At 41.7% G+C, this 27,511-nt stretch overlaps 1 protein-coding gene across 1 annotated transcript; it reads right to left on the bottom strand.

Moving 5' to 3' along the window:
• Window positions 1-1,221: 1,221 nt before the first annotated feature.
• On the bottom strand, window positions 1,222-27,119 carry LOC308083492 (uncharacterized protein; the record flags this gene model as incomplete). The annotated part of the gene is made up of 11 exons (XM_080425804.1): window positions 26,940-27,119; window positions 18,688-18,748; window positions 17,970-17,990; window positions 17,501-17,776; window positions 14,212-14,332; window positions 10,618-10,793; window positions 7,317-7,459; window positions 6,628-6,775; window positions 3,399-3,580; window positions 2,096-2,191; window positions 1,222-1,998 (listed from the first exon to the last, which is right to left on the bottom strand). Exons 1-11 carry the CDS (start codon window positions 26,967-26,969, stop codon window positions 1,222-1,224), a joined length of 2,031 nt encoding a protein of 676 aa, XP_080281930.1. The 5' UTR covers window positions 26,970-27,119.
• Between the last annotated feature and the right edge of the window lie 392 nt (window positions 27,120-27,511).

A 27,511-nucleotide genomic window follows, 5' to 3' on the forward strand; every position in this document is an offset into this window, starting at 1 on the left:
GAGTTTCCACATTCTCTGCTGAGTTCCTCTGCAAATGTAAGAATAACAAGCTGTCATTGAACCAGAGGGACATCGAATGCCAACAGCAGAAATGGCTGATCCAGACACTAGAACACATCAATAATAGAACACAAGCACAGCGAGAGGAAGAATCTGGGGCGGGGGGTCTCTAGCAGAGAGGCTATAAATGGTGCTGTTAGTGCTGTAAGTAGATTTTAGTATAGTTACAGAATAATGCCATGATCCTTTGTTTGTGCAGGTGATTGTACAGTACAGATGTTTCCTAAAGAAGAAGGCTGGCACATGTGCACAAATCCACACTTCAGTTTCAAAGATGGATTCGAGATTTAAAGATTTCAAAGATGTTGGTTTTAAAATGTCTTCTTTCCGTTACTTTGGGACAATGGTGGAATGTCCTCGTAAGATCAAAGGACTCTCTTGTTCAGGTCGATGTGCGATGGTGCGGAGGTCCAATAAGAACAAGAATGGCATCACACGCAATATGGAGAAACTTTGAGAGGCTGTAAAAGGCCAATGCTTTCATTATGTATGCTTGAGAAATTGTTTCTGAAAGTTTTCATGCTGTTTTAATGTCTGTTTTTTTCCACATGCTGACAGGGGAGCAGGCATCTTAAATGGGTGACAAATGTTATTTCATATCACTAATGGATTCTTAATGGTGGGAGTTCTGTCAATGTTGCCATGTTAACTCATGCGTCTGAAATGTTAAGTTGTAAACCATTCTGTCCACCTTAATGTGTTAGAAAAAGTCCTAAGGGGTTGATGTTTTCAGCTGTAAACTCTGCAAAAGGATTTTCATTTGCAGTCTGGCAGTCATACTGTGAAGTAGACAAATTAGAAAAGAGCCTACAGCTGTAAAAAAAAAAAATGCAGCAAGGCGTATACAGTATATAACTAAAAAGGTTTTAACAATCAACAAACTGCTCATACAGGTACTATAGTTTAGTTAAGTGAACTGTTTCTGTGAGTTGGAAAAGAAAGTATCTAAAAGTGTTAAGTGTTGGGTACAGACTAGGGGAGATGTTGGGATTGAGTTACTTCTACGTTCAGGCATTAGAAGTGTTATTGTACTGAATATCAAGGTCCTTGCCCCGACTGCTGTGGTTCCTTCATTATTTGGTAGGAGGATTTAGATTATTTACTATATGTAATATGGATGATATCTGTGGAGCTTTTCTTGGACCTTTAAAGAGCCTGTTCTCAGGTGGTGGTGGACTCGGTGGCCGCAGTGCCATCTTTGCTGGCAGGGGCATCCGCCTTGGACTCTAATGCTGGACTAGCAGAGTCTACCTCGGGGGTTTTAGCGAGGGGTGACTTTTGAGCAGATCCCCCGAGAAAATCAACAGGGCCTACGTTCAGTTTGAACTGTGGAGCGGGCTCGGGTGTACCGTTGGAGATTGGAACCGGTTCCGGGGTGGTTGGCTTGGGAGGCTCAGGGGTGAGAGCCAGGGCAGCCTTGGGTTCAGGTGATGGAGTGGCCACTTTGGGAGAAGGAGCCAGGGGTGTGCTGGGCTTAGGTTCTGGACTTGGGCTGGGAGCAGGAGCCTTTATTTCTGGTGTTTTTGCCTCTGGGCTAGACTTGTAGATGGGACTCGGGGGAGGCTTGAGGACAGGGCTTGGGATTGGGCTGAGCCTGACGTCTGCTGGTTTGGGAACATCCAATTTGGGTTCTGCGGGTAGATCAGGGGTTTTCTTGGTCTCAGGTTCTGCTACCGGGCTAGCCTTTGTCTCAGCCACAGGACTGGGCTTAAGCTCTGCAGCAGGCGGCGCGCTGGGCTTGGTCTCGGCAGCGGGTGGGCTTGCCTTGACATCCAGAGCAATAGAGATGCTCACGGCCTCAGACTCGGGCATTTGCTCTGTGTCCGTGTCCAGTGGGAGGGCATCTGTGTCCAGTGGGAGGGCAGTGGTGTTGAAGCCCACCCCAGAGTCACTAGTCTCAAGGTTATTGCCAACCTCCTTGGAGGACACCTCCAGACCCTGTGAAGAAAGAGAAAAGACAGAACGTTATATATTGTCTGCAGTTGGATCCAAACTCTGACTGGCTGAGCCACCAGGCACCTCCATAAGTACTCACTTTAATGTCTACTTCAGTGCTCTGAGATTTCTCTGTGTTGTTATCAGCCTGGGAACATTTGGAATCCTCATTGAGTTGGGCGATGTTCTTCACCACCTGTGAAGACGCACACACACACACGCACATACACACACATACGCACACGCACATACGCACACGCACATACGCGCACACACACACACACACACACACACACACACACACACACACACACACACACACACACACACACACACACACACACACACACACACACACACACACAGAGGGGATATTTTCATATATAGCCTACTGTATTTATAGCCGACAATTCTAGAATGTTTTTTGCTTTATTTATATAGGAGAGTGTAAAAAGTTGAGGGGCATAGACATGCCATACAGATCTCTATGTGGAATCGAATCGAGGGGTTTGCAATTACAGTATGTGGCTGACTCTACCCGCCCGCTAGCCTCGGAAACCCATGCCTTTTTTTGGGGCGGTGAAACCGCCCCTATAAGTGAGATTTGGAAAAATGTACAAATATCTTGGGCAGTGAAACCGCCCCTAAAAGTGAGGTTTGGAAATTTGTACAATTATCCTGCACCGTGATTGGCCAATCACAATCTATTCAGGACTGTGATTGGCCAGTGTCACATGACACATGTGCATAGCCCTATATAAGAAACCATAACTTGAAAAAAACCTAAATTGGTTTTTTTCAAGTTATGGTTTCGTCCATCATAAAGAGTGTTTCAATAAATGTATTTATCTTTTTTTTTTTTCTTATCTTTTGTACAGTATTGTGATTAGCTAGCAAGACACCGCCCACTTCACACAGGGTGTGATTTTTTTGTTACAAAAGAAAAAAGGCTGGGGGAACCATGCTGGAACGGTGGTTTCGGAGTGGGAGTGAACCTTGTTATCTCCTAACCAATCAGAGTGCAGAGGGGCGTCGCTCTAAATTTGGTGACGTCAGCGTGTTCCGTGCACAGGCCAGGGGGGGGAGGGGAGGGGAGGCGGGGACATAGATTGGTGAAGCAATAGGAAGCGGCGCTGGAATCCAACGGCCTGGGTTTGGATCCGCCCTTCAAGACCATCGATAGGGCTCGCTCTTTCAGTCTACCCGCCCGCACTGACAAATTGCATATTAGAGCGAGTAGAGAAAATGTAATGATAATATAATTAAAAAATATATATAAAACAAACAAGTTACAAAGTGTTTTACATGAAACTGAAAAAAAATGAATAAATAAAATAAGACAGAGGATCTACTTAACCAACCGTAGATAAGCACGTGAGGTATTTCTATTTCCCTATACTGACCTGCCGGAAGGCGTCACCCTCCTCCTCCTTGCCGGCACTCTGGGCGATCTTCTCCAGAGCGGCTCCACGCTTGGCTCTCTTCTTCACCTTGTACAGACAGGACAGTAGGCACACCAGCAACAGGAAGGCCAGCAGACCCAGCAGGGCAATGATCGCCACATAGACTGCTGGCAGTCTGTAGGCTACAGGGTGTAGGGAATGGAGGGAGAGAGTGATGGAAGTCAGGGTGAGAAGAGAGAGGGAGACACAGAGGAGGAGATAGGGGGGTACATAGAACAAGAGAGAAGATCGAGAGAGGGGGAAGAGAGAGTGATGGAAGACAGAGTGAGAAGAGAGAGACACATACAGAGAGGAGATAGGGGGTGGACATAGTAGGAGAGAGAAGAGGGCACACAGGGGGAAGAGAGAGGGGGGGAAACATGTGAGAGATGACGACAGGGGGGAGAAAGAGCGGAGAAAGGGTGGCAGAGAGCAAAGCAGTGGGAGAATAAATTATTCAACTGACCTTTATATGAAATTCAGAGCATGAATACAGCCAATGAAAGAAAGGAATGATAACCCTTCCTCTGTGGTGTCATTTTCTGTGGTACTGGAATTGTTGAAGCATTACTTCTGACCTTACCCTCTACTCTATACACAACCCCTCTGATGCCAAGGCTATTCACACTGTTATTCAAACCTTCACCTCCTACGTGAAGTCGACTGGATGCTTTTATATACAAAAACACCCTGTGAGATATTTTCACATACTATTATTAATCACATTCACTAGCAAGGACCACACCATCAGTCAACATGTAGTTAACAGATTTATTGAGAAATTAAAAGTAATGAAACAAATGAATGTGTGTGATGAATGCTGCAATTCTTCCTATTTGTCGAATGTGCTATATGAATGAAATGACGAAACCTCTCAGGACCCTACGGAGACAATAGAAGAGAGGCAGAGTGGGTGGAAGGGAGGGGGGCGGTAAACAAAAGTGAAAGGGAAGGGAGAGGTCTAGGCATGTATTTGATTAGATATTGGAAGTAGTATGATTGGGGTGTGGTCCTGCTCCTGAAATTCTGCTAATAGCTCTAATTCACGGCTGGAAGTACAGATGATGTCATCTAATGTTCATCCTTTTTTTTTGTTATCAATTGTTTTTATTATCATATCAGCAATACAATTATGTTTGAATGGATCAATTTTTCAACAAAAACAAGATACAAACACATACACAACTTAAAAACAACACAGAAGGTTAATAAAAATAATAATACAAATAATAATAATAATAAACCCACCCACCACTCCCCGGACCAACAATGTCTCGAAATGCAAGGGCCAAACACCATGCCTATACCTGTGCAAGGTCACAACACTGTGTACAACACTTAAACCAAGCCTTTAAGCTTATCTGCGACGTTAGACCACAAATCAATGTTCCTCTCACTTGCTCCATGTAACCTCGCCGTTGACATTTCTAAATAAACAATATCTATAAACATCAAAGCCCATTGGTGAAATGTTAGGGTATGAGGAGGTTTCCACCTCGTAGCTACCATTTCCCAGCTGTTAAGCCAGCAAAGAAGATGCGCTTGTGTGTGCAGTTCAGGTGTAGCCGCTACTAGCCGGGACACATCATTTAAGATAAATACAGATGGAGAAGGTGTAATATCAGCTCCCAAAAGTAATGACAGTTTAGCTGCAACCATAATCCAAAAAGAGGAAACATTTGGACATTCCCAAACCATGTGAAAAAAGGTACCAATAACATTTGGAGTACAAAATGTGCACTTGGGGCTATTTAAAATCCTCATAGCACATAATCTACGGGGAGTCAAATATGTTCGGTGAACAAAATTTAAATGAATCTGTTGATGATCTGGATTCCTAGAAGACAGCAATATATTAGACCAAACCGTGTCCCAATTCAAATCAGGATCCAAATTCACTATATCATTCCTCCATAAAGTATCCACAGCTAGGGACCCATAATTAGATTCTGATAAAAATGCATACAATGTGGAAACGAGGCCTCTTGATCTACTAACATCACAGATGAGTCTATGTAAAGGGTGCATTGTAAGGGAAGTCTGCCATGGAACTCCATAAGTCCTCATGGCTGTTCTCAGTTGTAAATAAAAGAAAAATGAGGTACCTGGCAAATTAAATGTGTCACATAAATTCTGAAATGAACGCAAACCGTTCTCATCAAATAGATCACCCAATGTATGAATCCCCTTGGAACTCCATCTAGGAAAGCGAATGGGACGTCCCTCCAACAAAAGTCCTTGATTATTAAACACTGGGGAAAATAGATTCCATTTCAAGTCAATCTTGCACGTCTTTTCTGCTGCCCTCCACACTGCTACCAGCTGAGACATTATTGGCCCAAAGCGAACTTTGCATTGATTAGTAGTTATATTTGAATAGATAAGATCTCTCAACCCAATAGGATGTACCAAACTCTCCTCAAGCTCTCACCATGAGACTGTAGTTGCCGAGTCAAACCATTTTAAAAGGGGACGAAGGGTGAAGGCCCAATAATATAATATGAAATTGGGCAATGAAAGGCCGCCATCAGCCCTGGCTCGCTGCAATAAAGAAAGTTTAAGACGTGGACGCTTCCCATTCCATACAAATTTAGATACAGCTGAGTGAAGCTTAGTCCAATACTGTGATGGCGGTGGCAATGGAAGCATAGAACTTACAAAAATCTAATGTTCATCCTTGAGTGGGTTGGTGGCGGTCACTCTCTTTATCTCTTATAGTATAACGCAGATCAAACTAGCAACATAATAATGCTCACAAGTAAGGCTGCAACTCTCGATTGTTTTCTTAACAATTATTCTATTGATTACTTTTTAGATTAATCGAATAATCGAGAAGCACGTTTTTTATATATAAAAAACATTATATATCAACAAATCGATTACCCACTTAAGCGTTATTTTATACTTTGTTGCACAACAGTGTTATGCATATTTTAAAAATAATAACAATATATGATAATTAATTTATTAGTAATGTATTCATATATAACATAATAATAATAAATAAATAGCCCAACTACAAGCTCACACCTTCAGCTTGTAGATCTAATTTCACTATTTTAAAATTTCAATAGATTATTAATCGATTATTTGATTAAATTATAGCTTATTTTTAATTAGTAAAATAATAGTTTGTTTAATTGTTGCACCACTTGTTGCACCAATTGTTGCACCCCCCCTCCCTCCTTACGGTCTACTTTCAGGTAGACGTTGGCGACGACAAATTCCTTCATGTCAGTGATCTTGAAGTCTCCTGCGTCAGAAGTCTTGACCTGCTCCAGAATGATCTCAGAACCCTCCAAAGACAGACGGCCTTCAAAACCCAGCGAAGCCTGAGCCTGGACAGAAAGGATGATAGAAATATGATATAAAGTCATATAACATTTTGGTAAAAAAAATAAATAAAAAAAACGGGTATAACAGAGTACATACAAAGGAGAAAGCAAAGTGCTACTATATCAAATATAAACACTTCCATAAGAAAAATGGGTAAAAAGGAATACGAAACTAAGGAACACCTCTAAATTAAAAGTCCAAATAAATGATATCAAATCTACTGTAAAACACAGGAAGATTTAAAATGCAATGAATTAGCTAGACTATACAGTAAAATCATCATTGATTTATCTCTGATTCATCTGTAATATTAACAATGAAAATGTTACTGCATTTAGTGTAGGGCGGATGTATTTACAAGCAATGAGCACAGAAGTCTGCTCATCATCCCATTGGTGGAAATGTGTAATATATGGATATTAAATAATAACTTGAGAGCCTGACGTGCTATCATACCCTGGTTATAGTGTGAACAAGTAAAAATAAAAATAAACACAATATGTATATATATATATAAATATATATATATTTTAGAGTAGTTACACTGGTGAGTTCTCCCTTGTCCAACAGGATGTGGGGCTTGGGGTCGGCGGCAGGGATGTACTGGATAAGGGCCATTGAGCTGTTAATGATGGTGTTGAACTTCATTTTCCCTCCATAAGGAATATTGATGAAGATATGGTGTTCTGAAACAAAAACGAAGAGTGGAAGAAGAATTATACTAGAAGAATGAACAGCTTGCCGTTTTACAACAATGCCCTGCTTTACCCGATGATTCATCTCTTCTTTTTGTCCAGGTGGTCACGGTAGAGACTGAGCTTTGATGTCTCCATAGTGCCTCTGGTTTGACAGGGTGGACCCACTGACCGTGTTTGCGCATAGATGGGTTTCCGCGCGACGTCATCACAGAGCAGAGTGCGCAATCTGCGCATGCGGGTGGTAGAACGAACCGGAAGCGCCATTCACTCTGTTGTTATTTTCGGGATTTAGATAGGCATAATGCTGCTATTTTAGGCATAATAGGCATAATGCTGCTATTATATACAAACAGATCCAACTTCCGACAAATCATTTTTATTGAGTAAAGAAGATATTACAAACTGCATCATTTAATCTACTTTCATTAAACCCGGTGAAGACCATTTCTTTTTTGAATGTACATTTGACTAGAGCTGCTGCGGGTAATAGCGCCCTGTACTGCTCAACCCTCCACTGCGCGCATCATCCTCTCATGTTTACAAACAGGAAACCCATCTATAGAGCACTGAAGTCTGATGTCACTGCCACTAGAGGGCATTGTTTCACGGGTTCGTGGCTTTATTTTTTGTGTTGAAATCCCCATTTGGGAATCTTAGATCACGTCATATAAGAACTGTGTTCTAAACATAAACACACCACCCCGGCATTTTTGTCAGGGGGGTGGCTCTGCATCGTTTTATTCATATTTGATACAGCCTGTTTCTGGCGAAAATGGAATGAATTCTGCCTTAAAAGTCTTAAGAACTACTACTTCCGGGTCTGATATCACTGTCCCTACAGCAGCCGTGTTCATGGGAAATGTAGTCTTTGGGTTGTTTGACTCGTTTCTAGTGTTTATATTGTGTTACTCTTTGGGTAAATGTGTACATTTACACCTTCAGTCGATGCTTTATATCCATATGAGTAAAATCGCCGGGGTGGCGTGTTTATTTTTGGAACACAGTTCCTATATGAAGCGATCTAAGATTCCCCAATGAGGATATCAACACAAAAAGTAAAGCCACGAACCTGCGAAAAGCGCCCTTTTTTGGGGAGAGCGATCTCTGTCGCTGAACTAGCGACTCCTACAGGTTGTTTGGGGTTGTTGGTTGGGGTCAGCAGGAAGTAGAACTGGGAAGGATTTACACATGGACTACTGGGATGTACACTACAGAACCATAACAGATGCCTGTTAAGGATAACTTTAACTCTTATAAACATTTCACATTGCTAATAGAGAACAGATATTTCTGAATGTACATTAACCATAACAATTATAATATATTTTATCGTCTCTATTAGCGATTATAATTCATTGCTATTAGAGACTAGGTAGTTATTAATATTCATAAACCACAATATTATAATCGTTATGATTAATGCAAATTAATAAATATCTCGTCTCTAATAGAGATTATTGCTACAGTTGATACTCTATATTTACTCATAATTTGCAATGTTGATATATAGGTCTATACTATCAAATTACTGTTATAGGCCGTCTGACACTGTACATACAGTATATATCAGCCTCATACCTACCGTCAGTAGTCTGTACACACACACATAAATGATAAATGTCATTATCAAAGCCATTATCTATTAATACTGATTGGCTGATTGGCCCCAGGGGTCTATACTCTCTTTTCCCTCTACACACCACATCACTTCACGGTAAATAGCTGATCTACAAGTTCACACAGATCTACAAGTTGTGAGCTCTTAGATCTGCTATCTTCTGCCAGATATTCACCTATTTTCACTGAATGTCTGCCTATTATGACATGCTCAGCCAATGGGTATCTTCTATCCTAAAAAGAGATTGGTACAAAGCTGGACATCACATTGTTTTTGTAACATTTCATGGTACACTTTTAGCTTGTGTTAAATAATTGGGACCTTAAAGGGATACTTCACTTTCACATAAAATAAACATTAAAAAAATATATTTAAAAAAAATGAAAGAAGTTATGGCAAAATCACGGCCCCCTCACACATTAGTAGGACACTCTAATGCGTGAGGGGGCCGTGATTTTTCCATTACTTTTTTCATTTATTTTTAATATATTTTTTAAATGTTTATTTTATGTGAAAGTGAAGTATCCCTTTAAGAACACACAAAATGTTACTGCAGAACATAACCCTGATAAATCTGAATGTGTTTACTAGCCCCATGGATCATCTAATATGCATTAGTCTGATCTCTGATGGAGCCCATTAAGGCAGTGGTCTTTAAAAAGCCATTATGGCAGACAGGAAATGGGGAGTAACAACAAGAAGGACAAATTACCCTGATAGTATGTGGAGATCAGCCCACTGACTGGAGAGGTGGGCAGGCTACTCAACATGCCCCCTGCTGGCCAGGGACTGCCCTCCACTAAGGCCTTCCTTTGTTCCGTGTTTCCCCTGCACTGGCCCCTCTATGCTTTCTGACAGTCTGTGTCCGTTGGCAGATAGTCCATGGATGAAAAGTATTATGATTGGTCCACGCAACTACCAGTGTGTCCATGAGGCGCCACAGGTTGTGTTTAACTGCCCGTTAGCAAGCCAATGAATAGCCTGGCATTGGCCAGACTGATAACGTGGATTCACTCTCACGTTCCTCCCCGGTATCAGTCTGGACTTCGGCCCATAGGGAGCGAGTATGAGAAATCACAAATCAGAAACTGATTTTGATGCTTTTCACTGTTGTACGGACAGCAGTTGAAACGCAGTCACTGATTGGCCCGATCATTTTCTGATTTCTCATACTCGCTCCCTATGGGCCGAAGTCCAGACTGATACCGGGGAGGAACGCGAGAGTGAATCCATGTTGTCAGTCTGGCCAATGCCAGGCTAATGAATGTCTACCAGTTGATTCACTGAAGTCACTCGGAATAAGTGTCAGTCAAATGCTTATTTATTAAAACTTGTTTATTAAAAACATGTAAGGGTTAAATGGGCCTGCATCTTTGTTTCTCTCATGTTAGGCAAAAAGCAGTTTTTTTTTTTTCTTGTCTTAAATGCCACAGGTCATAACCAGATTTAATACATCCATAAAGGTTAGTGTAGTTCCTCATTTTGTATTTCCGCCAACCTTACTTCATTGTCGATTTTGACCGCTCACCTTTCACGTTGAGGCAGACCTGCCGTTGGATGTTTCCTGGTTCATCCCTAACGGTGTAGCTGCCCTCATCTGCCCCGGTGACACCACTGAGGCCCACGTGACGACCGTTGTCAATGATGCGACCCTGGTACCCCATCGTGGCTTCACCTGAAGCGCTCAGCAGCACCTGAGCAGGCCTGGTAGGACACATTAACATAAGGTAAGCTACTGTATGGTCATGGTAAGGTCCTTGTTGAAAGAAGAGTTGGCATTTCACTCTCTGGTTTCTGTTTGGTTTAGACCAAACCAAATGCTAATGAGAATGATAGCTTAGAAAGCTGAGAAGGAGTCAGTAAAGGCCAGATTATACATGTCGCGTCTGCGCCGTAGACGCGACGATCTGCAGACAGTGGACACGACGTGGTTGGGATTGAACTGCAATTTGTGGCTGCAGATGTTCAGCCAGCAAGAGAAAGAGAATCTAAAGACCTTCTTCCAGACATTTATTTTTGTGCATTCCTGTTATTCTCTGAAGACCTCAGATTCTAATGAATTCCTTCAGCAAAGCTTTGAGAAGTCTTTTTTATTCAGGTTTATATTCTGTTCTATTTGTATTCCGTTTAAAAAAAACTTCCAATGAACATCACTTCAATATCAAGTCCTATATTGTCACATAATGCAGGTAAAAAAATAATAATAATAATAAACATTTATTTATATAGTACCTTTCTTAACAAAGTGCTTTACAAAATTAAAAACAATTAACAAAGAAGCAATTGTACAAAAGATTTAGAGGGTTTTACAAGACAGTACAACAAATTAGGCGATCGCCAACACACCCGTTGCACATTGACATTATGGGGTTAAAAGGGCTTTACAATAGAAATACTGTAGATTTTTAAAAGAGATTTAAAAACTTAGTTATTGAACTAGCAAGCCTGAGGTCCAATGGCAGATTGTTCCACAGTCTAGGGGCCTTGATCGCAAAGGCCCTTTCACCCTTGGTCACCAACCTGGACTTTTAGAAGGACAATTAGAAGAGCCGAGTCGGAGGACCTCTGGCTACCGACGGAAACATAGGGTTTCAGCAACTCTACAAGGTAGCTAGGTGCCAGACCACGAAAAGTTTTAAACGTTAACAATAACATCTTAAAATCAATTCTAAAAATGACTGGCAGCCAGTGTAGATCAGCTAAAACTAAAAACGTATTTAAAACTTACTTAGCTAAAACTTATGTGTTCCGAATGAGTCTGGCAGCCACATTCTGCACCAACTGCAAGCATTGTATGGAGCCTTTGCTGAGCATTACAATAAACTAGGCGGGATGAAATGAAGGCATTAACAACTGTTTTGAGGTTTTGAGTAGATAGGATTGATCTAATTCTGGAAATGTTGCGCAGATGGAAAAAACATGTTTTAACAACTCTTTTCACTTGTGCCCCAAGACATACAGTAGTTCAGAGTCAAGCAGTACACCCAGATTTTTTGCAACCGGTTTTACATTTGCTGACATTGAGTCAAGACTGTCATGTAGGTGGGATCTGGAACTAGGAGGACCAAACAGGAGAATCTCAGATTTATCAGTGTTAAGTTGAAGGACATTTTGTGACATCCAGCTTTGTAGGTCGGCTAAGCAGGCCTTGAGGGAAGATAAGTGGTTTGGGTTGGAGTTATTGAGTGGAAGAGTTGAGTGTCATCTGCATAGTGGAAATGGATATTGTGTTTACAGATAATGTGACCTAGCTAGGGGAAGCATGTATATATGGAAAATAGTACCAAGAATTGACCCTTATGGGGAACACCACAGGTGAGAGGAGTAGAAGAGGAGAGTACATTTCCAAAGGCAACAGTGACAGCTCTTGCCGTGAGATATGAGCACAGCAGTGAGAGTTTTTTGAGATCTGACGTTCATAGTGACAGAACACTATGCAACCAAAAACAGAAAAAAAATCTAAGTCTCGCTAGACGAGATTTCAATCTCGAGATTTCAATCTCGAGATTTCAATCTCGTCTAGCGAGACTTTTCTTCTTTTTTCCCCCGCACGTTTTAAGCTGTGGCGGACCCAGGATGGAGTTATGGAAATGTTCTACTGTACCATTCATCCAAGATATCATAACATCATAGAAAAGGTAAGAAAAACGTTGTCCAAAATGTTCCTTTAACCAAGGCAGTCTCAGTACTGGGGAGTGCTCTAAAACCAGATTGAAGGATCTGAGAGGAAATAACCTTTTCCAAGATTATTTTTAATGAAAGTTTTGAGATGGGTCTGTAATTCATGAGAGGAACAGGATCAAGGTTTGGTTTCTTTAAAAGGGGGTGTAGTACAAGGGGGTTTAGTACAGCGTGTTTGAATGAGGAGGGAATTAAAAAAACACACTCTGTTTGAGGAGAGGTGGCATTGGACCTCTCAACCTCTCCTCAAGTGTATTTTTCTTTTCTAGCACGTTCTAGCATGTAGTAACAGTCAGTGTGTATACTTGTGGGCATGAAGTATGTTCAGTTATAAAATCTGTTATGCACGTGGATGTGAGCTGGTGACAAAATGTACGTCATATGACACAGCTATGCAGACCGGCAAGTATAATTTAGCTTTTACCGTGGACGTGGATGCACTAGACAAAGGCGGCACTGGCAGGATTTAGTCTTTAGCCAGCTAAAGGTCCCGAGATCTTAAACAACCATTATTTTTGCATAAAATACTGTAACCTGCTGGCTCCTTTACACCTATACCGTCCTTATCTTGTATTATTCACTGTCAGCTTTCACTCTCTGTCTAAGTCTGTGGTGTCCTGCTGAGTGCCGCAAAAGGCGAAACCCATGCAGGTTTAGAATTCACCCAAACACTACACCAGCTGATTTCACTAATTGGTTCCCATCTCTCTGGTTGAAGTTGTGTTAATTAATGAAATCAGCTGGTGTAGTGTTTGGTTGGAAGGAAAACCTGCATAGTCAAGACTCTCTGCTGTGCATGATAGGATGCCACAGGGAAACAATACACTTCCCTTTTATTTAAAGGTAGGGTAAGTGATGTTTTTTGGTAAAAAACAAAAAGGTTTTTGTTAAAAGGTTAAAGCACTATATTCTGATAAAGTGTTTGTTCAGTAACAGGGGTCTCTCTCTAGCTCTTTGATAGACAAAATATACATTTTCAGGTAGGTGACACCATTTCAGCCAATCAGGAGAGTGTACCCATTTATCAGCTTAATTTTCCAGTTCCAATTCTGCATGCTCATGTTAGGCAAGGTTTGACAGGGTATTGCTATGTGTCCTATGTGTCTGTTTGTTTGTTTGTTTGTTTGTTTGTTTTTTTGTTTAGCAAGATAATTTGCAGAGGGAATGATCAGTAGGCTGCCTGCCCCCAAGACATATAACTATTTAAAACATTAAGCCCTGTATAAATCATCGTACAACAAATAGCGAAAGGAGCCGGTCACGAAGCGTGTTGAGTTTGTAGATCTGCTATTTTGGGACACCAGAGTTAATGTGGTTACGTTTAGGTTGAAAAGGTCAACGGTCAAGGTCACAATCGAGAGAGACGTAGGGCAAGACAGGTTGGTGGGTGCATTTGTTTAATTACCACACAACTTAACACACACAATTATGCTGACAATACCTAGCTGTCTGGTTGGCCTCGATGTCACTGGATTTGAATTCCAGGGTGATGGGAGTGGTCACCCCCTGAATCTGGATGTGGAACTCATCTCCGTACTTAACAGTCTGTTCGTTGCTACAATCTAGAAGGCAAGAGCAGGGTGATAAATTGTTAGTTTCGAGCCATACTGACGACGACGACACAGAAAAAGACTAATTACAATGGATAAGAATAGGCTCAGATGTAGATGGAGAGAAAATGGGCAAGGAAGTAAAGGGGAAGAGCGAGAGAGAAGGAAGGAGAGAGAGTAGCAAAGAGAGAGTGAGGAAAAAGGAAAGAGTGAGATAGAAGGAAAGAAAAACAGAAGGAAAGATCGAGAGGAAGAAAGCGAGAGACCTTAATAGAGAGAAAGAGAACGAGTGAGAGAGAGAGAATGAAATTGAGCACAGAGATAAAAGGAGCAGTGATGCACAAATATCACAGAAGCTAGAAAAAGGAGGCGAGGATGGAACCCAAATTGAGGGAAGGGGAGTATAAAGACAGGACGAGGACAGGCAAAACAGTAGGGTGGGAAGGATGGGGGGGTGGTTTGACGGTTAAAGAACCGCATAATTACTGGCTGGGGTCTGCTGCACGCTGTTCAATGCTGCAAACACACATATTATGCCTGTTCCATCTCTCTGCACATTGCTGGCTCCATATGGCGTTGCTTCCACATCCTGTTACACTGCAGTTCTCTCCCGTGATGCACTGAGCCTACTTATCTTTCAGTATTTTTGAGTCATTTTATGTGATTGTGTGTGTGTGTGTGCGTGCGTACACGCGCGTGCGTGTGTCCAACAAGTCACAATGCAACATGGCGTAGATCTGATATTTTTGCAAATTGGGAAATTTGTTTAGAATTTTTACGAAAACAAAAAAAACATTTAAACATTTTTATTTAGGACATCGAGGGAGAAATGTAATAAAAGGAATGGGCACTCACACACAAAAGAAAAAAAACGCAAGGTACTGTATAAATGAGGTCACGGGATGGTCAGTAAGTCAAGACAATTGTTATCATTTTATTTTAAATGTTTTGTCTCAATGGTATGCCAAAAATAGGACTGCCAGGTTGAAAGTGGGGATAAGTGCAGAGATCAATTTCAGACCACAATGCATTAGTTCCACGGTGCCACGGTTCCACAGCTGACTGATGCGACACAAGGGCAGATCAGATGTCTACGCTACACTGACAGGAGATCAGATAAAAACAGACGTTATCTCGACCCAGAGGTTATCTCATCTGATGTCCAAACATTTCCTTCCAGTAAGTAAAGTTTCTCCTTGACTCACAGAGTTAGGGGAGGAATAAACTATGAGATATAATGGGATTAAAGTGTTGTGATTAGATAAAATGGCCCTGAACAATAACCAATTGCAGCAGTTACAGTTTGAAAAAATGATTAATTATATAATTACTTTATAATTCCTCAATCACTCCAACCTTGCACTTTTGTTCTCGCTCTGACTAATTTACAGCATCTGCTAAATTCCTAAATTATAAATGTTATATGAACTGACTCACTACGGTGAGATTAATAGCTCTACTCAAAATGCAGCCACCCTAACCCAAACCCTAACACCTTTGGAATTAAATGTCCATTCAATGTTATATTATTCCACAAATCTTGTAGGCAAAGAAACCAATTAACATTTAAACCAAACCGAAGATGTCACTGAATTTCAATTATCCACTGTATTGGAATTATTGATTTCAGTTTCAGTAGGTAATATGCAATCTGGGAAACGAGTAAAAAAAAACTCCCAACTCTGTTGTTCACGCTGCAAAGTCCTATGAAAATGGACTCTCCATCTTTACACTATCAGTGTTAAATTAACACAGGATTTTAAAATAGCCGATCTACAAGTAGATGTACATGCCGGCACGAAACTGAGTATAATTTACAGTGTCGGGACGGATCGAATTTCTGTATGCTCTCATGGGGTTCTTCTGGTGGGCACTGCGGTTCCAATGCACTCAGTCCTTGGTGCAGGTGCTGTACTGTGGACTCCATGCCAAGTGAGCTCAGTGCAGCAAAATGAGGCTATTGCCTAGACGTAATATGTCTGGTAATGGTTTACCATTGACCAATATGTAGGATCTAATGTAGCTATCCTCTATACCATTTTCAAAATGTCTCAACCCTAAAGTTTTGAGTTGAACGAATGAGTAGAAACCTAGTTCAGATGGTGAAGGTGAGATGATGAATGTCATTCATGTGATAGGCACCTTTCCTCCTAGATGTTTGGTTCACTTAGGCCCATGATTTGTGTACAATAAATTCTCAAAAGTCAACACACATAGATGTGATACCGAAATTACAGTGAGATTACTGGCATACTGTATAGCCGGCCCATTTCACAGCAGCCATTGTGATGGTAAACACAGCTGAAGGTAATAACATTCATTGACGGTGTGTTCTCATTTGGGTGTTACTGTGTGCCAGGCATGGACAGCTCCTGTACAGTTAATTCCATGCTGGCACACAATAACTCTGGCAGCATACAACAAAATCTCTGAGGACGTACCGGTAGATGTTTTATACTCAATGCAGCGCTGCTTTGGCTGCTGAACGTTAGACCTCTCCCACTGCCTACAGCGTTGAAACGGGGATTTTTGACAAGTCACAAGTGGATCACTGTTCATCACCCTCTGACGTACTTTGACATTTTTGTCTTAGAGATTTCCCTGTTTCTGGCGACAGACACAGTGGACAAAGAGCATGCTATCTCTCTCTATTAATTAACTGCCAATTCTCAATAATCACACAACAATGGTCGCATTGGCGTCTCTGGTGGCATTTGGCTACTTAGACAATCTTGCACGAGGAAGATAGACAGGGGGACGAACAAACTTTGCTATGGTAACGCGTTTGTTCGACTTCATGGCAATGTCATTTTGTTCTTAAGACCTCGCTGAACATCGTTTGAGCAAGACTAAGAGTACGGTCACACACATGAAGAATTAAAGATTTGCCTCCCAATCACTTGTATTTCAAGGGGCGGAATGTCCGGTGACTAAGCAAATTTGCATCTCCTGCCTCGTGTGGAGTTTGATTTTGGTGAACTTTGACGCGGATTTCGCCTCAGCAGGCCAGGGCTACTCCCCTGTATTTGCGCATGCATGACCGTACACTACAGTACACCTACAGTAAATTAAACACACTCCCAATTAAAGTGTTTACCCATCACAACGGCTGCTGCTACGTTTCTAGTATATTAGAAATAGCAATATTACAGAGCAGCCATGGTCACTCTACCCCGATACCTCGGACGATGAGCGTCATGCGTTGGACTTCATCGGGTGTCTCTGGGTTCTTCACCGTGTAAACGCCCTCATCTGCTTCGACCACGTTTTCCAGCATCAGGAGCATAAGCTCGCTGTTGAGCTTGGCCCTGGAGCTCACCACGTTGCCTGCCCTCATCAGCACCGCCTCCGCCGCCCGCGGAGCCGAGTGGATGCGGAATGTAACCTCCACCGCCAGGGAGGGCAACGGGATGTGGAAATCATCTCCATGGAACTTGGTCTCGGACTTCTCTTTGACTAGAGGGACATTTTAGAGGGAAGTGACAATGGAGGGAAATGACATTGAATATATTATAAGAACGCCAAAGTCCATGGTTTATTTAGAATTTATTCAAATTCTTTCAATAACTATTAACCATGAAACATGATGGAAAGTAAAGTGCATGGTTCATATAAAGAAAATTCACTAGTACAAGACATTTAATCATACCTTTCACAGGGGCAGAAAGAGCTATAAGGGAATATAAAGACAGATTTTCAACCATTTCTCCAATTATCACAACACAGAAAGATTTCCTAAAAGCTACATTTCTATCATCAATGTTACTGTCCTACTACAGAGAGACAGCTTCCTTCTCTATTCCTTCAACAAAAGGATGTTGTGGACAGGGGGGGGGTGTGAAATTTGAAAATGACTTTATGCCTTTAAGCTAATATAAAGATAATTAGTTAATACTGAAGTTAAACATCATCATCTTACAACCTTTAACTGCAAATATGTTATTGTTTGTGAGAAAATGATAATCTGTGTCTTTAACCACTTAAACCCTATACTCAATTGACTGAAGTCCCCCAGGGAACTATACTAGGCCCCCTCCTTTTTTCCCTCTAACACCAAAAATATTTGCCTAAAATAGCCAATCTACAACGCAACGCTATGGTTGTAGATATGTTATTTTTTGTCGCCCCAGAATAGGGACGCTAGGTTTCATGTGGTGAAATTATGGTCTGAGGTCTGAAATCAAGCTGTTAAATATCAAGTTAACTAGACTGGACTTTGTTTGTGACTTGCCAATTAATTCAGCGTAACGTTTCAGTTGATATAAAAATGAAGTTCACACACTGACATGTGACAAAAGGCACATTTCTGTTTTAACAGTATACATGTATAGAGAGGAACATCAATGATATGACTTGACCTATAGTACCTGTGCTGAGCAGAAAGCTCAGTGCGACCACGCTGACCGTTGTCCTCATCTTCTCTTGGGCCTAGGCAGATACAGAACACACATGACAAGGTCAGATTTGCTCATACAAATATAAAAGAAAGCAGTTAACCTATTTCTTGTAGCCTAATAACATCCTCATACGTCTTACTGGTGGTTGCTTGTAATGCCAAGTGCCGACAATGTAGGAATTGTAAGGTTATTCTCAGGTTGTACATCACTTTGAAAGGGAAAGGGAGTATTTTCTGGTCCCTGTGGAGACCGTTTATGTTTGTTCTTAGCTTTTACCGCTTCACCTAGCAGATGGCTGCTCAGATGGCTCAGATGAGCGCACAGGAGGGAGCTGTTACGTGTCTTGCTCACGGACACTTCAACACGTAGACTGGGCGAGCCGTGGGTCAAAGTGCTGCCCTTTCGATTCCCAGACAGCCTCTCTACTCCCTCACGTATGGCCACCTTTTGTAAAAACAGCTATAACTGCCTAAACATGTAAACAAGCAAAGGTCATTCTCGCTCATGTTTCCACATTGTGTTAATCTTACTCTATGGCTCTCTTCTGTTTAAAGTTCAAGCAATTAGGATACGTCATCTTCATCTCTGTCTAACTGGGTACTGCAATTTTTGCTCTATATAAGAAGGAGTTACGTGAAGTCATGACATCATCCTACAGTATTTTTTTTATGCCAGCTCTGTTGAAGATACTAAACAGAAAAGGACCTATTTGACAATTGTATGCAATTGTAAGTACCTGTAAAAGTTCACAACCAGCAGAGTTAATTTAATTCTTTAAGAGCCAAACTAGCATCGTAACCCTGAGTGAACTAAAAACTTGCTCTCAATGCAAGTCTTTGTTAAGTCAAATGAGTGCTAGTGATAAATCAATACTTAATAACACTGGAACATTTTGCTGGCAGTGCGGTCCGGACAAAAAGATATTTGGACAGTGAAGCTTTTTTAATGCTCTGTTATCGCTTTAACACTGTGGCACTGTGGAGGTTTTAACTGGAATGTATATACTCACTGTCTTTCAGACTAAAATGCTGTTACTAGTGATGTGTACTGAGATCACATGAGTGTTCATAAGACTCTCTCTGAGTACTATATGGACCCCTTCAACTTCATGACTCATTGATTCAAGTGACTCACTCATAGTATTCAGTAAATAGGCCACAGTCCTTCCCACAGTTCAAACTGAGGCTTTCTGTTGCATGTCCCCCCCCCCCTCTGAGTCTCTGATCACTGTCTCCATCTGAATAAAGCCGAAATGCTAAATGGGTTACACCTTATCTGAAGAATTGCTCCAGTCTTTTATATCCAACCAAAAGACACATCGCTATAAGTAGACGTTTCAAGTAGGGGTGTGCCGATATATCGTCCCGCGATATATCGCGATACGTTTTCGTGACGATATGTATCGTTTTGAGAAAAAAAAAATCGTTTAAAATTATTATTATTATTATTATTATTATTTTTTTGTATTTTTTTACACAATAATAATAATCAGGCATGCAAACAGCCCCGAGGTGAAAAGGGTGACAACATGTTTATTTTTTTCGGGTCAGGTGTCACACTATTGCCCTATTTGGATTCAAAACGGCTATTGTAGCTGAAAAGCTACAAGTTCGCATATCTGAATAATGCAAAAACAGAATTATTTGTTTGCATTTGCTTTTTTTCTCCCCCATATATTTTTCATAATAAAAAAAGTGCGTATCGTATCGTATCGAAATCGTATCGAAGTTGTGAGCCAAATATCGTATCGTATCGTTTGGTGAAAATAGTGTATCGGCACACCCCTAGTTTCAAGGTGTAATAATACTGTGTGGTTGAACACATAACCAACAAATTGTCTTTGCCTCATAATCATTACATTGACCATTCCACACAGCAAACAGGTACTCTCATAGTTCCTTCCTTTCTTTCCTTTCTTTCTTTCTTTCTTTCCTCTCTCCCTTCTTTTCACCGTTCTCTCCTGTACGTGCTTTAAGTACCAAGTTTCACTAGGAATCAAATTAGGTTATCTAATAGGCTGATCTAAAAAACTCCCTAAAGAGATTCTAGCTGCAGTCAATCTTGCGGTCTGCAGTAAATTCAATTGATCCCCCATTGTCTAGAGGATATTATTGGACGTGGAGACAAAAAAAGTTGCCTGTGGAACAACGGCCCTTTTAGAAAACGAATGAAAGTGTCATCATGGCTTAATAGCAATTGTCTCGATTCAATTTGAGTCCAGACCTCTGAGGCTATATGACAAAAGCCGCTATTTTTCTTCACAAAGTCTTGCCCTTTTACAGGGGCATATTGGACAATTTTTCTGTTAGCCACGACCACCTGGCTTTGGACCACCATCAAGTCGATCGATTAGGTGCCCCAGGATATGATATAATTCATGGCGCGGGGATAATTAGAAGCATAGGAGTAGGTTATTGTTTGGCCCTGCTTCAAACAAAGAAACAGTGCAGCAGTCATATGTACAGTAAAGAGTGGAGCGATTGCTCATTTCAGAAGGTGTAATGGCCTTGAGAGATGTTGTGATTAATTGGAACATTGAGAATGTTATGCTGTCTCTGGCTGCTGCTGGGGAGCAAGATGCAACAGCTCAAGGACACAGTGATTTTGCTGTGGTTTTCATTCCTGGAGCCAAGGGAGGGGCTCAAGAGGAAACACCTGCAGTGTTCACAGCAGACAGTGGATGATAACACTGTATCCACTATGTAGGAAAGAGAGAAACAGTGACATGCTATGTTGATGAATTGAATACATAGGACCACACTGGAAACCAATCCCCAGGATTTTTTTGTGTTATCCTTTTAGCCTTAAAGGACGACTTCACCCATTTTCAACCTATTTTCATATAATTTGTCCTCATTAATGCTCATTAAAATATGGATTTTTTTCCTACTATGTCTGTGTCTCAGAGGAGGGCTGTGGACAGTTAAGAAACCCGCCTGCCAGTGACATCATCGATGAGGAATACAAGGTAATAAAAACAGCAGGCTTTCTATTCCTGGAAAGTTAGCATGCTATAATGGAAGCCATTGTTCTCGCATTAATAAAACATTTAAATACAAAAAATGAAATCTTGTAAAAAAGAATAAAACCTGTCTAACGATGAAGCAGACTGAGTAGAAAAGAATTGTGCCATTTTATCATGAGCATTAGTGAGGACCAATTATATGAAGATAGGTTGAAAATGGGTGAAGTCGTCCTTTAATGTCTGACTGTACGTGCTGTTTACATTTCTGACTAATAAAGTATTCCATCAATCAAAACATATGCACTGTGTGTGTGTGTGTGTGTGTGTGTGTGTGTGTGTGTGTGTGTGTGTGTGTGTGTGTGTGTGTGTGTGTGTGTGTGTGTGTGTGTGTGTGTGTGTGTGTGTGTGTGTGTGTGTGTGTGTGCGTGACTGCCTGCCTGCCTGTGTGTGTTTGCCTGTGTGTGGTCATATACAGAGAGTGCAAAGGAAGTGCTACAAAGTAATACTAACATAAACATAAAACATAGCATGTATCTAAACAACATCTTCTAAATCTAAATAATATTCTTAGCATTTGCATATGTATATCTAAACAACATTACATATAGTGAACAAGTAACCAACTTACATCTGCATAGAATAACTACTGTAGCATCTATTGAAAATAGGCAACAAGAGGTCATACAAGGACAACAATATGAAACATGAAGAGTGCTTAGGGGGGCGAGGTATGTGTGGCGGAAAATGGGGAGTGAGTCTACAGTCGTGACTGGGGTGGGGGGGGGATTAGTCCACAGCTTGGGAGCCAGGAGGGAGAAGAGTCTAGGATGCTTGGGGCGTTGACCGGGGTGTCTTATGGGAAGGGAGGGCCTCCTCCTGTGTTAGCTGATCTAAATATATACGGGAAGAGGAGTAGGGGAGGATCACATGCCCTTGATTGCCTACCTTGATGTATAGGTGGTCTGCGGTCTGTGTGTGTGTGTGTGTGTGTGTGTGTGTGTGTGTGTGTGTGTGTGTGTGTGTGTGTGTGTGTGTGTGTGTGTGTCTGCACGTACACGGTTTCTTATTCATCTGTCCGAGTGTGTGAATGTGTGTGTACGTACATATAGTACATAATGCATGTACACTCAGCCTGTCCATTCTCATTCATCTGTTTTTGTGTGTCCTAACAGCCCTATTGGTAGTAAGGTGCCAGGAAGCTTCTCATCATTAATGAGAGGAATTAACATTTGTGTCATAATCTCCACATTCACGCTTGCTGTCTACTAGAGGGCCGCAGGCCAAACCTCTGCACTCAATATCTCTCTCTCTCTCTCTCTCTCTCTCTCTCTCTCTCTCTCTCTCTCTCTCTCTCTCTCTCTCTCTCTTTCTCTTTCTCTCTCTACCACACATTAGGCACAGGGCCCTAAAAGCCTTCTGATGTTATTACATCTGAAACAAAAGATGGGACAAAAAAGCGTCACATTGTATAGCATCTCTCCATGCAGCTTGAATAACGCAGTAATTTAACCACCTAAGGCCTCTATTCTTTGTAAAACAGACCTGAGTTGCACTGTACTTGGTGAATTCTTTTTCGATCTACACCAAATCTCTTCACCAGAAACACCCGATCTACAAGCTCACAAGGTGTCGCAAAATTGGCAAAGGTTCCCCCCAGAATTGGGGTTGTTGGGGTTCAAGTGGTTTATAACACCAATACCTAACTCTTTTTTCTTTTTCTTTTTTGTGCTCTGTATCCTTCTTTGACATCAATGCATTATTGCGGAGACGCGGCTTCCATTATGGGGGAAGAAGACTTTGAGTCTTTGACCATTAACTTTCATCATCAATGTTTAATTAGTATGGCAAACTGACATGGGGGATGGGATTGGGATGGCGATGATGGTCAGTGATGGAGGCACGTGGGCCATGTCCATCTGTGTTTCTCAGCAGTGAGCCTACGCGGAGTGAGCAGAGCAATCTGCCATTTCCAGCACACAACTCGTGAACCTGAAGCTGAAAATAATTCAAAGATTGTCTCCTTTCTTCGGGGAAAGGGAGGAAATAACAAATGAATAACATGTTCTCAAGCATTCGAGGCCAAAAAACGATTTCTATGGCTCACCGAGCACAATTTGGTATGCTCGTGTCCTCTCTGTCCTTTGAGGTGTTAACCATAGGCTGACAGACACAGACAAAATGTGCCATGCTCCCCTCAGCATCTTTCACTCCATTGTTCGACTCCACTGAATTCTGATCTGCATTTCTTCTTCTGTTTTCCATTCACCTCCATTTTAATTGTTCACATTGCTGTAGCCACTCTCACGTCTTCTAAGTGCCAAAGTTTCTACACCATCAACTTATTTCTCAAGTCTTGGTCTTATAGTTTTTTTCCTGTTCTGTCATCATCATCAGGGTGACTCGTCCTCATCTCATCTCTTCTCTATCTCCCCTCACTTGCATTCCTCTCTCTTCCACTCTCTCTCTCTCTCTCTCTCCTCATGCCATCTCCATCTCACCCCACTCTATCTCTCCACTATGTCATGTAATCGCTCGCATTTCTATCTTTACCGTCTCCTCTCTCCCTCTGTTGTCATTTATCTCTCTCCCCCTCTAACGACATGACCTCTCTTTCATGACGTCTCTCCTCTCTGTCTGTCCTCTCATTCTCCATCTCTCTCTCCTCTCTCTTACCCCTCTTTCACAGCATCTGTCTCTTCCCTCACTCATGCCTCTCTCTCTCTCTCTCTCTCTTTCTCTCTCTCGTTTCCCTTTCATCCTCTCCTCCTCCTTGTCTTATATAATCCCAGCCAGTGCATCCCACTCTCAAATCAAAGCCTGTGCCTGTCTTCCTTCTAACTCCAGGCTCCCCTGCAGGCTGCGGACACACACACGTCCCTTTGTCCAGGGCTTTAAAGAGGCGGAAAGGCCCTCAATGACTGCAGATGCGGGGTCCCCCACAAAGATACCTCTGTACCTTCATCATTTCTCTTTTATTCTCACGTCCCCCCTCACGTAAAACCCAGTGGCAAGAAGGAATGACTGTAAAAAAAGAAAAGCAAAGGCAAAGTGCATCTCTCACTCTCCTGCTCTCTCCACAGCAAGGATGCACAGTGTGGGGAATTACAAGCCACACACTTAAATACACACACAGAAGCACTATTTCTCTCTCTCTCTCTCCCTCCCTCCCTCTCACTCACTCACTCACTCACTCACTCACGCGCGCGCACACACATGCAGCCTATTTTACCTACAATGCTTGACATTTATAATTCATGAGGGCAAAAAAAAGTGTTCGCTGAATACATCAATTTTTAGCAGACTAGCAAGTTTTGCTGTAAATAATATCACGTCTTTCACAATTCAAATGCAATTTAATCTCTGTAGGCCTACATTTCAGCTGTCTGCCTGAATTCACATGGTGAAGGGGGGCATTATACCAGCCAGTCGTTGCAAATTCAATGATCATTCTGTAAAGTGCATTTAGAGACATATAAGTGCCATTGCGCAAGGCACTGAACCACCTTGCTCACTTCTGGCAACACCCTCCACGAGTCCTCATGGATATCTAGCCACGAAAATGGGTCGTGGACCAAAACCCTTTTTCTTAAAAACTAAAACAGCCCCTCTGAACTGAAGGATGAGACAGGTTTCCACCATATTGCTTTGCACCTGTCAGATCCACTAAAGATCATTGCAGGCATGCAGGGGTACAGACAGTAGGAGGGGGTGGTGGCTGTGTGCAGTGTGTTGCTAAACAGACTAGTCTATTTAGGTAATAGAATACATGCTTAAACTGTGATCTCTGGACAGAGAACAGCTGAGGGTCGGAGCATGGTGTCTTGAGGTGTGTATGCACCAGTGTGGCATCAATACTGCAGGCGGGGACACGACAGGGCCACCCCACCACTAGCAGTTAAGAGCTTGCACCCGCATAAAGCCTACTACTACGTAGTACAACGGTGTCGCACACCCTGGCGTGATGGATAGCACTCTAATTAAGCTTAAAGGGATATTTCACTTTCAAATGAAATAGAAAATATATTTTAAAAAATTATGAAAAAAGTAGAGGCGTCGTGATTTTTCCATTGCTTTTTTCATTTATTTTTAATGTTTATTTTATTTGAAAGTGAAATACCCCTTTAACAGCCTAGACACATTGTAATTTTTAAGCTCCTAATCCTAAATGATACATTGGATTCATTCCATCATCCCAGTGAACACTTCTTTAATAGACCTCATGCAGACCTCATGCAGACTCCACTCAGACCCTGCAGACCTTAACATTTCTCAAAAAACGACAGCCCAAGCAAGTTTTTTTTTTGTAGTCTACTCTACAACAGTAGGCTACTATCCAGTAAGGCCTAGCAATGCGCATTCATATTTTGAATAATCTTTGCCTTCGTTAAAATCGTAGGAATCTGGATTATAGGCCTTTGCATAAATCTGTATCTAGACACTTTTAAACCAATCTGCACAAGAGACTATGGGGCATTAATTAAACGTATAACCATCTAATCTCTTCTAAATCCAGATCAAGCCTGGTCCAGTCTGGGACCACTCATTCATTCCAGCAAACGGGATGGGCAGATTCTCACACTTCTCCTCCATATAGAGCAGTGGTTCTCAACCAGTGGTCCGGGCACCACGAGTGGTCCTTGAGGGGGTGGTCCAGGTGGTCCCCAGCTAAATGATGGAGAGTTTGTAACCAAATGGACCCTTATTATAGATCTTTAACTCTTGAGAGCGTAAAATGAAACCAAATGGACCCGTAATTACGAGTCCGATTGGTTTCATTTTACGCTCTCCATAGTTAAATGATTGTCAAATATCTGAATTAGGCCTATACTTAATTAAATAATTGTTCTTTTTGATCAACGTTTGCCTGTTATCTCTCCTATATGGTACCAACATCAATACAGCATGGAATTGTGGACTAAATCTTATCCAACAAAATATTCTAAGTCTTGGGTCTGAGAGTCTAAATAAATCTCATCAAATGGTGGTTCCGTGGCTCAAATGCCGAATTATATATATATACAATGGACCTTGATATGAAAAGGGTTGAAAACCACCCCTCTAAATGAAAATAAAACACACAGATATAATAAACCTGAAGTACAAATAAAGCAGCGGCTGCTTGGGATCATAGCTGATCAGCATGTCTACCCAAAAACTGCAGAATTTAACCCGTCACACACCACACACATGCACATGGAAAGACGCGCACCCGTTCAACATGCGTGTGAGAAATAACGCAGATCTCCAGTTCACTTACCTTCAATGGCATGATTTGACTTCTGATCATAAGTCAAAAATAAATCGTCGCCTACTCTATCTCTCTCTCTCTCTGTCTCTGTCTGTCTCCGAGTGTCTCTCTCCCTCTCTCAACCTCGCCCCCTAAGAACTGTAGGCTGCTAAAGGCTGAACATTTGGAAGATGCTGAGAATATGTCGGACTCTGCTGCTGCTGTGCTCACTATCGGCGTCACTCGAGTGATGTCGGTAAAGATCGGCCTCACTCACACCCCGAGGTTCCTTTTCCTCAGTGTGAATTTATTTAATTATAAAGAGCCCATGGGTGACGTGACGTGGCCCCGTTAAAGGCAATTCAAACGTGTTGGCAGAACAGAAGCCATGGAAAAAAGCTATTCCCCACATAACAGATATCCTTTGCAATTGCATTATGGATAGTGGTTTTAATCCAGCATAGCCTATTCTACTGTTGGGGGGAAATTATGCTTGAACTTCCCATTCAAGCATCCAGCATAATTCCCCTTTATATCATTCTATCAAAAAATTTATAGTAGCCTACAGGACAGGGTATAGCCTACAGTATGGTTGGGAACAA

The sequence above is a fragment of the Gymnoscopelus braueri genome (assembly GCF_963280865.1).
Source record: "Gymnoscopelus braueri genome assembly, chromosome: 4".
NCBI lineage: Eukaryota > Metazoa > Chordata > Actinopteri > Myctophiformes > Myctophidae > Gymnoscopelus > Gymnoscopelus braueri.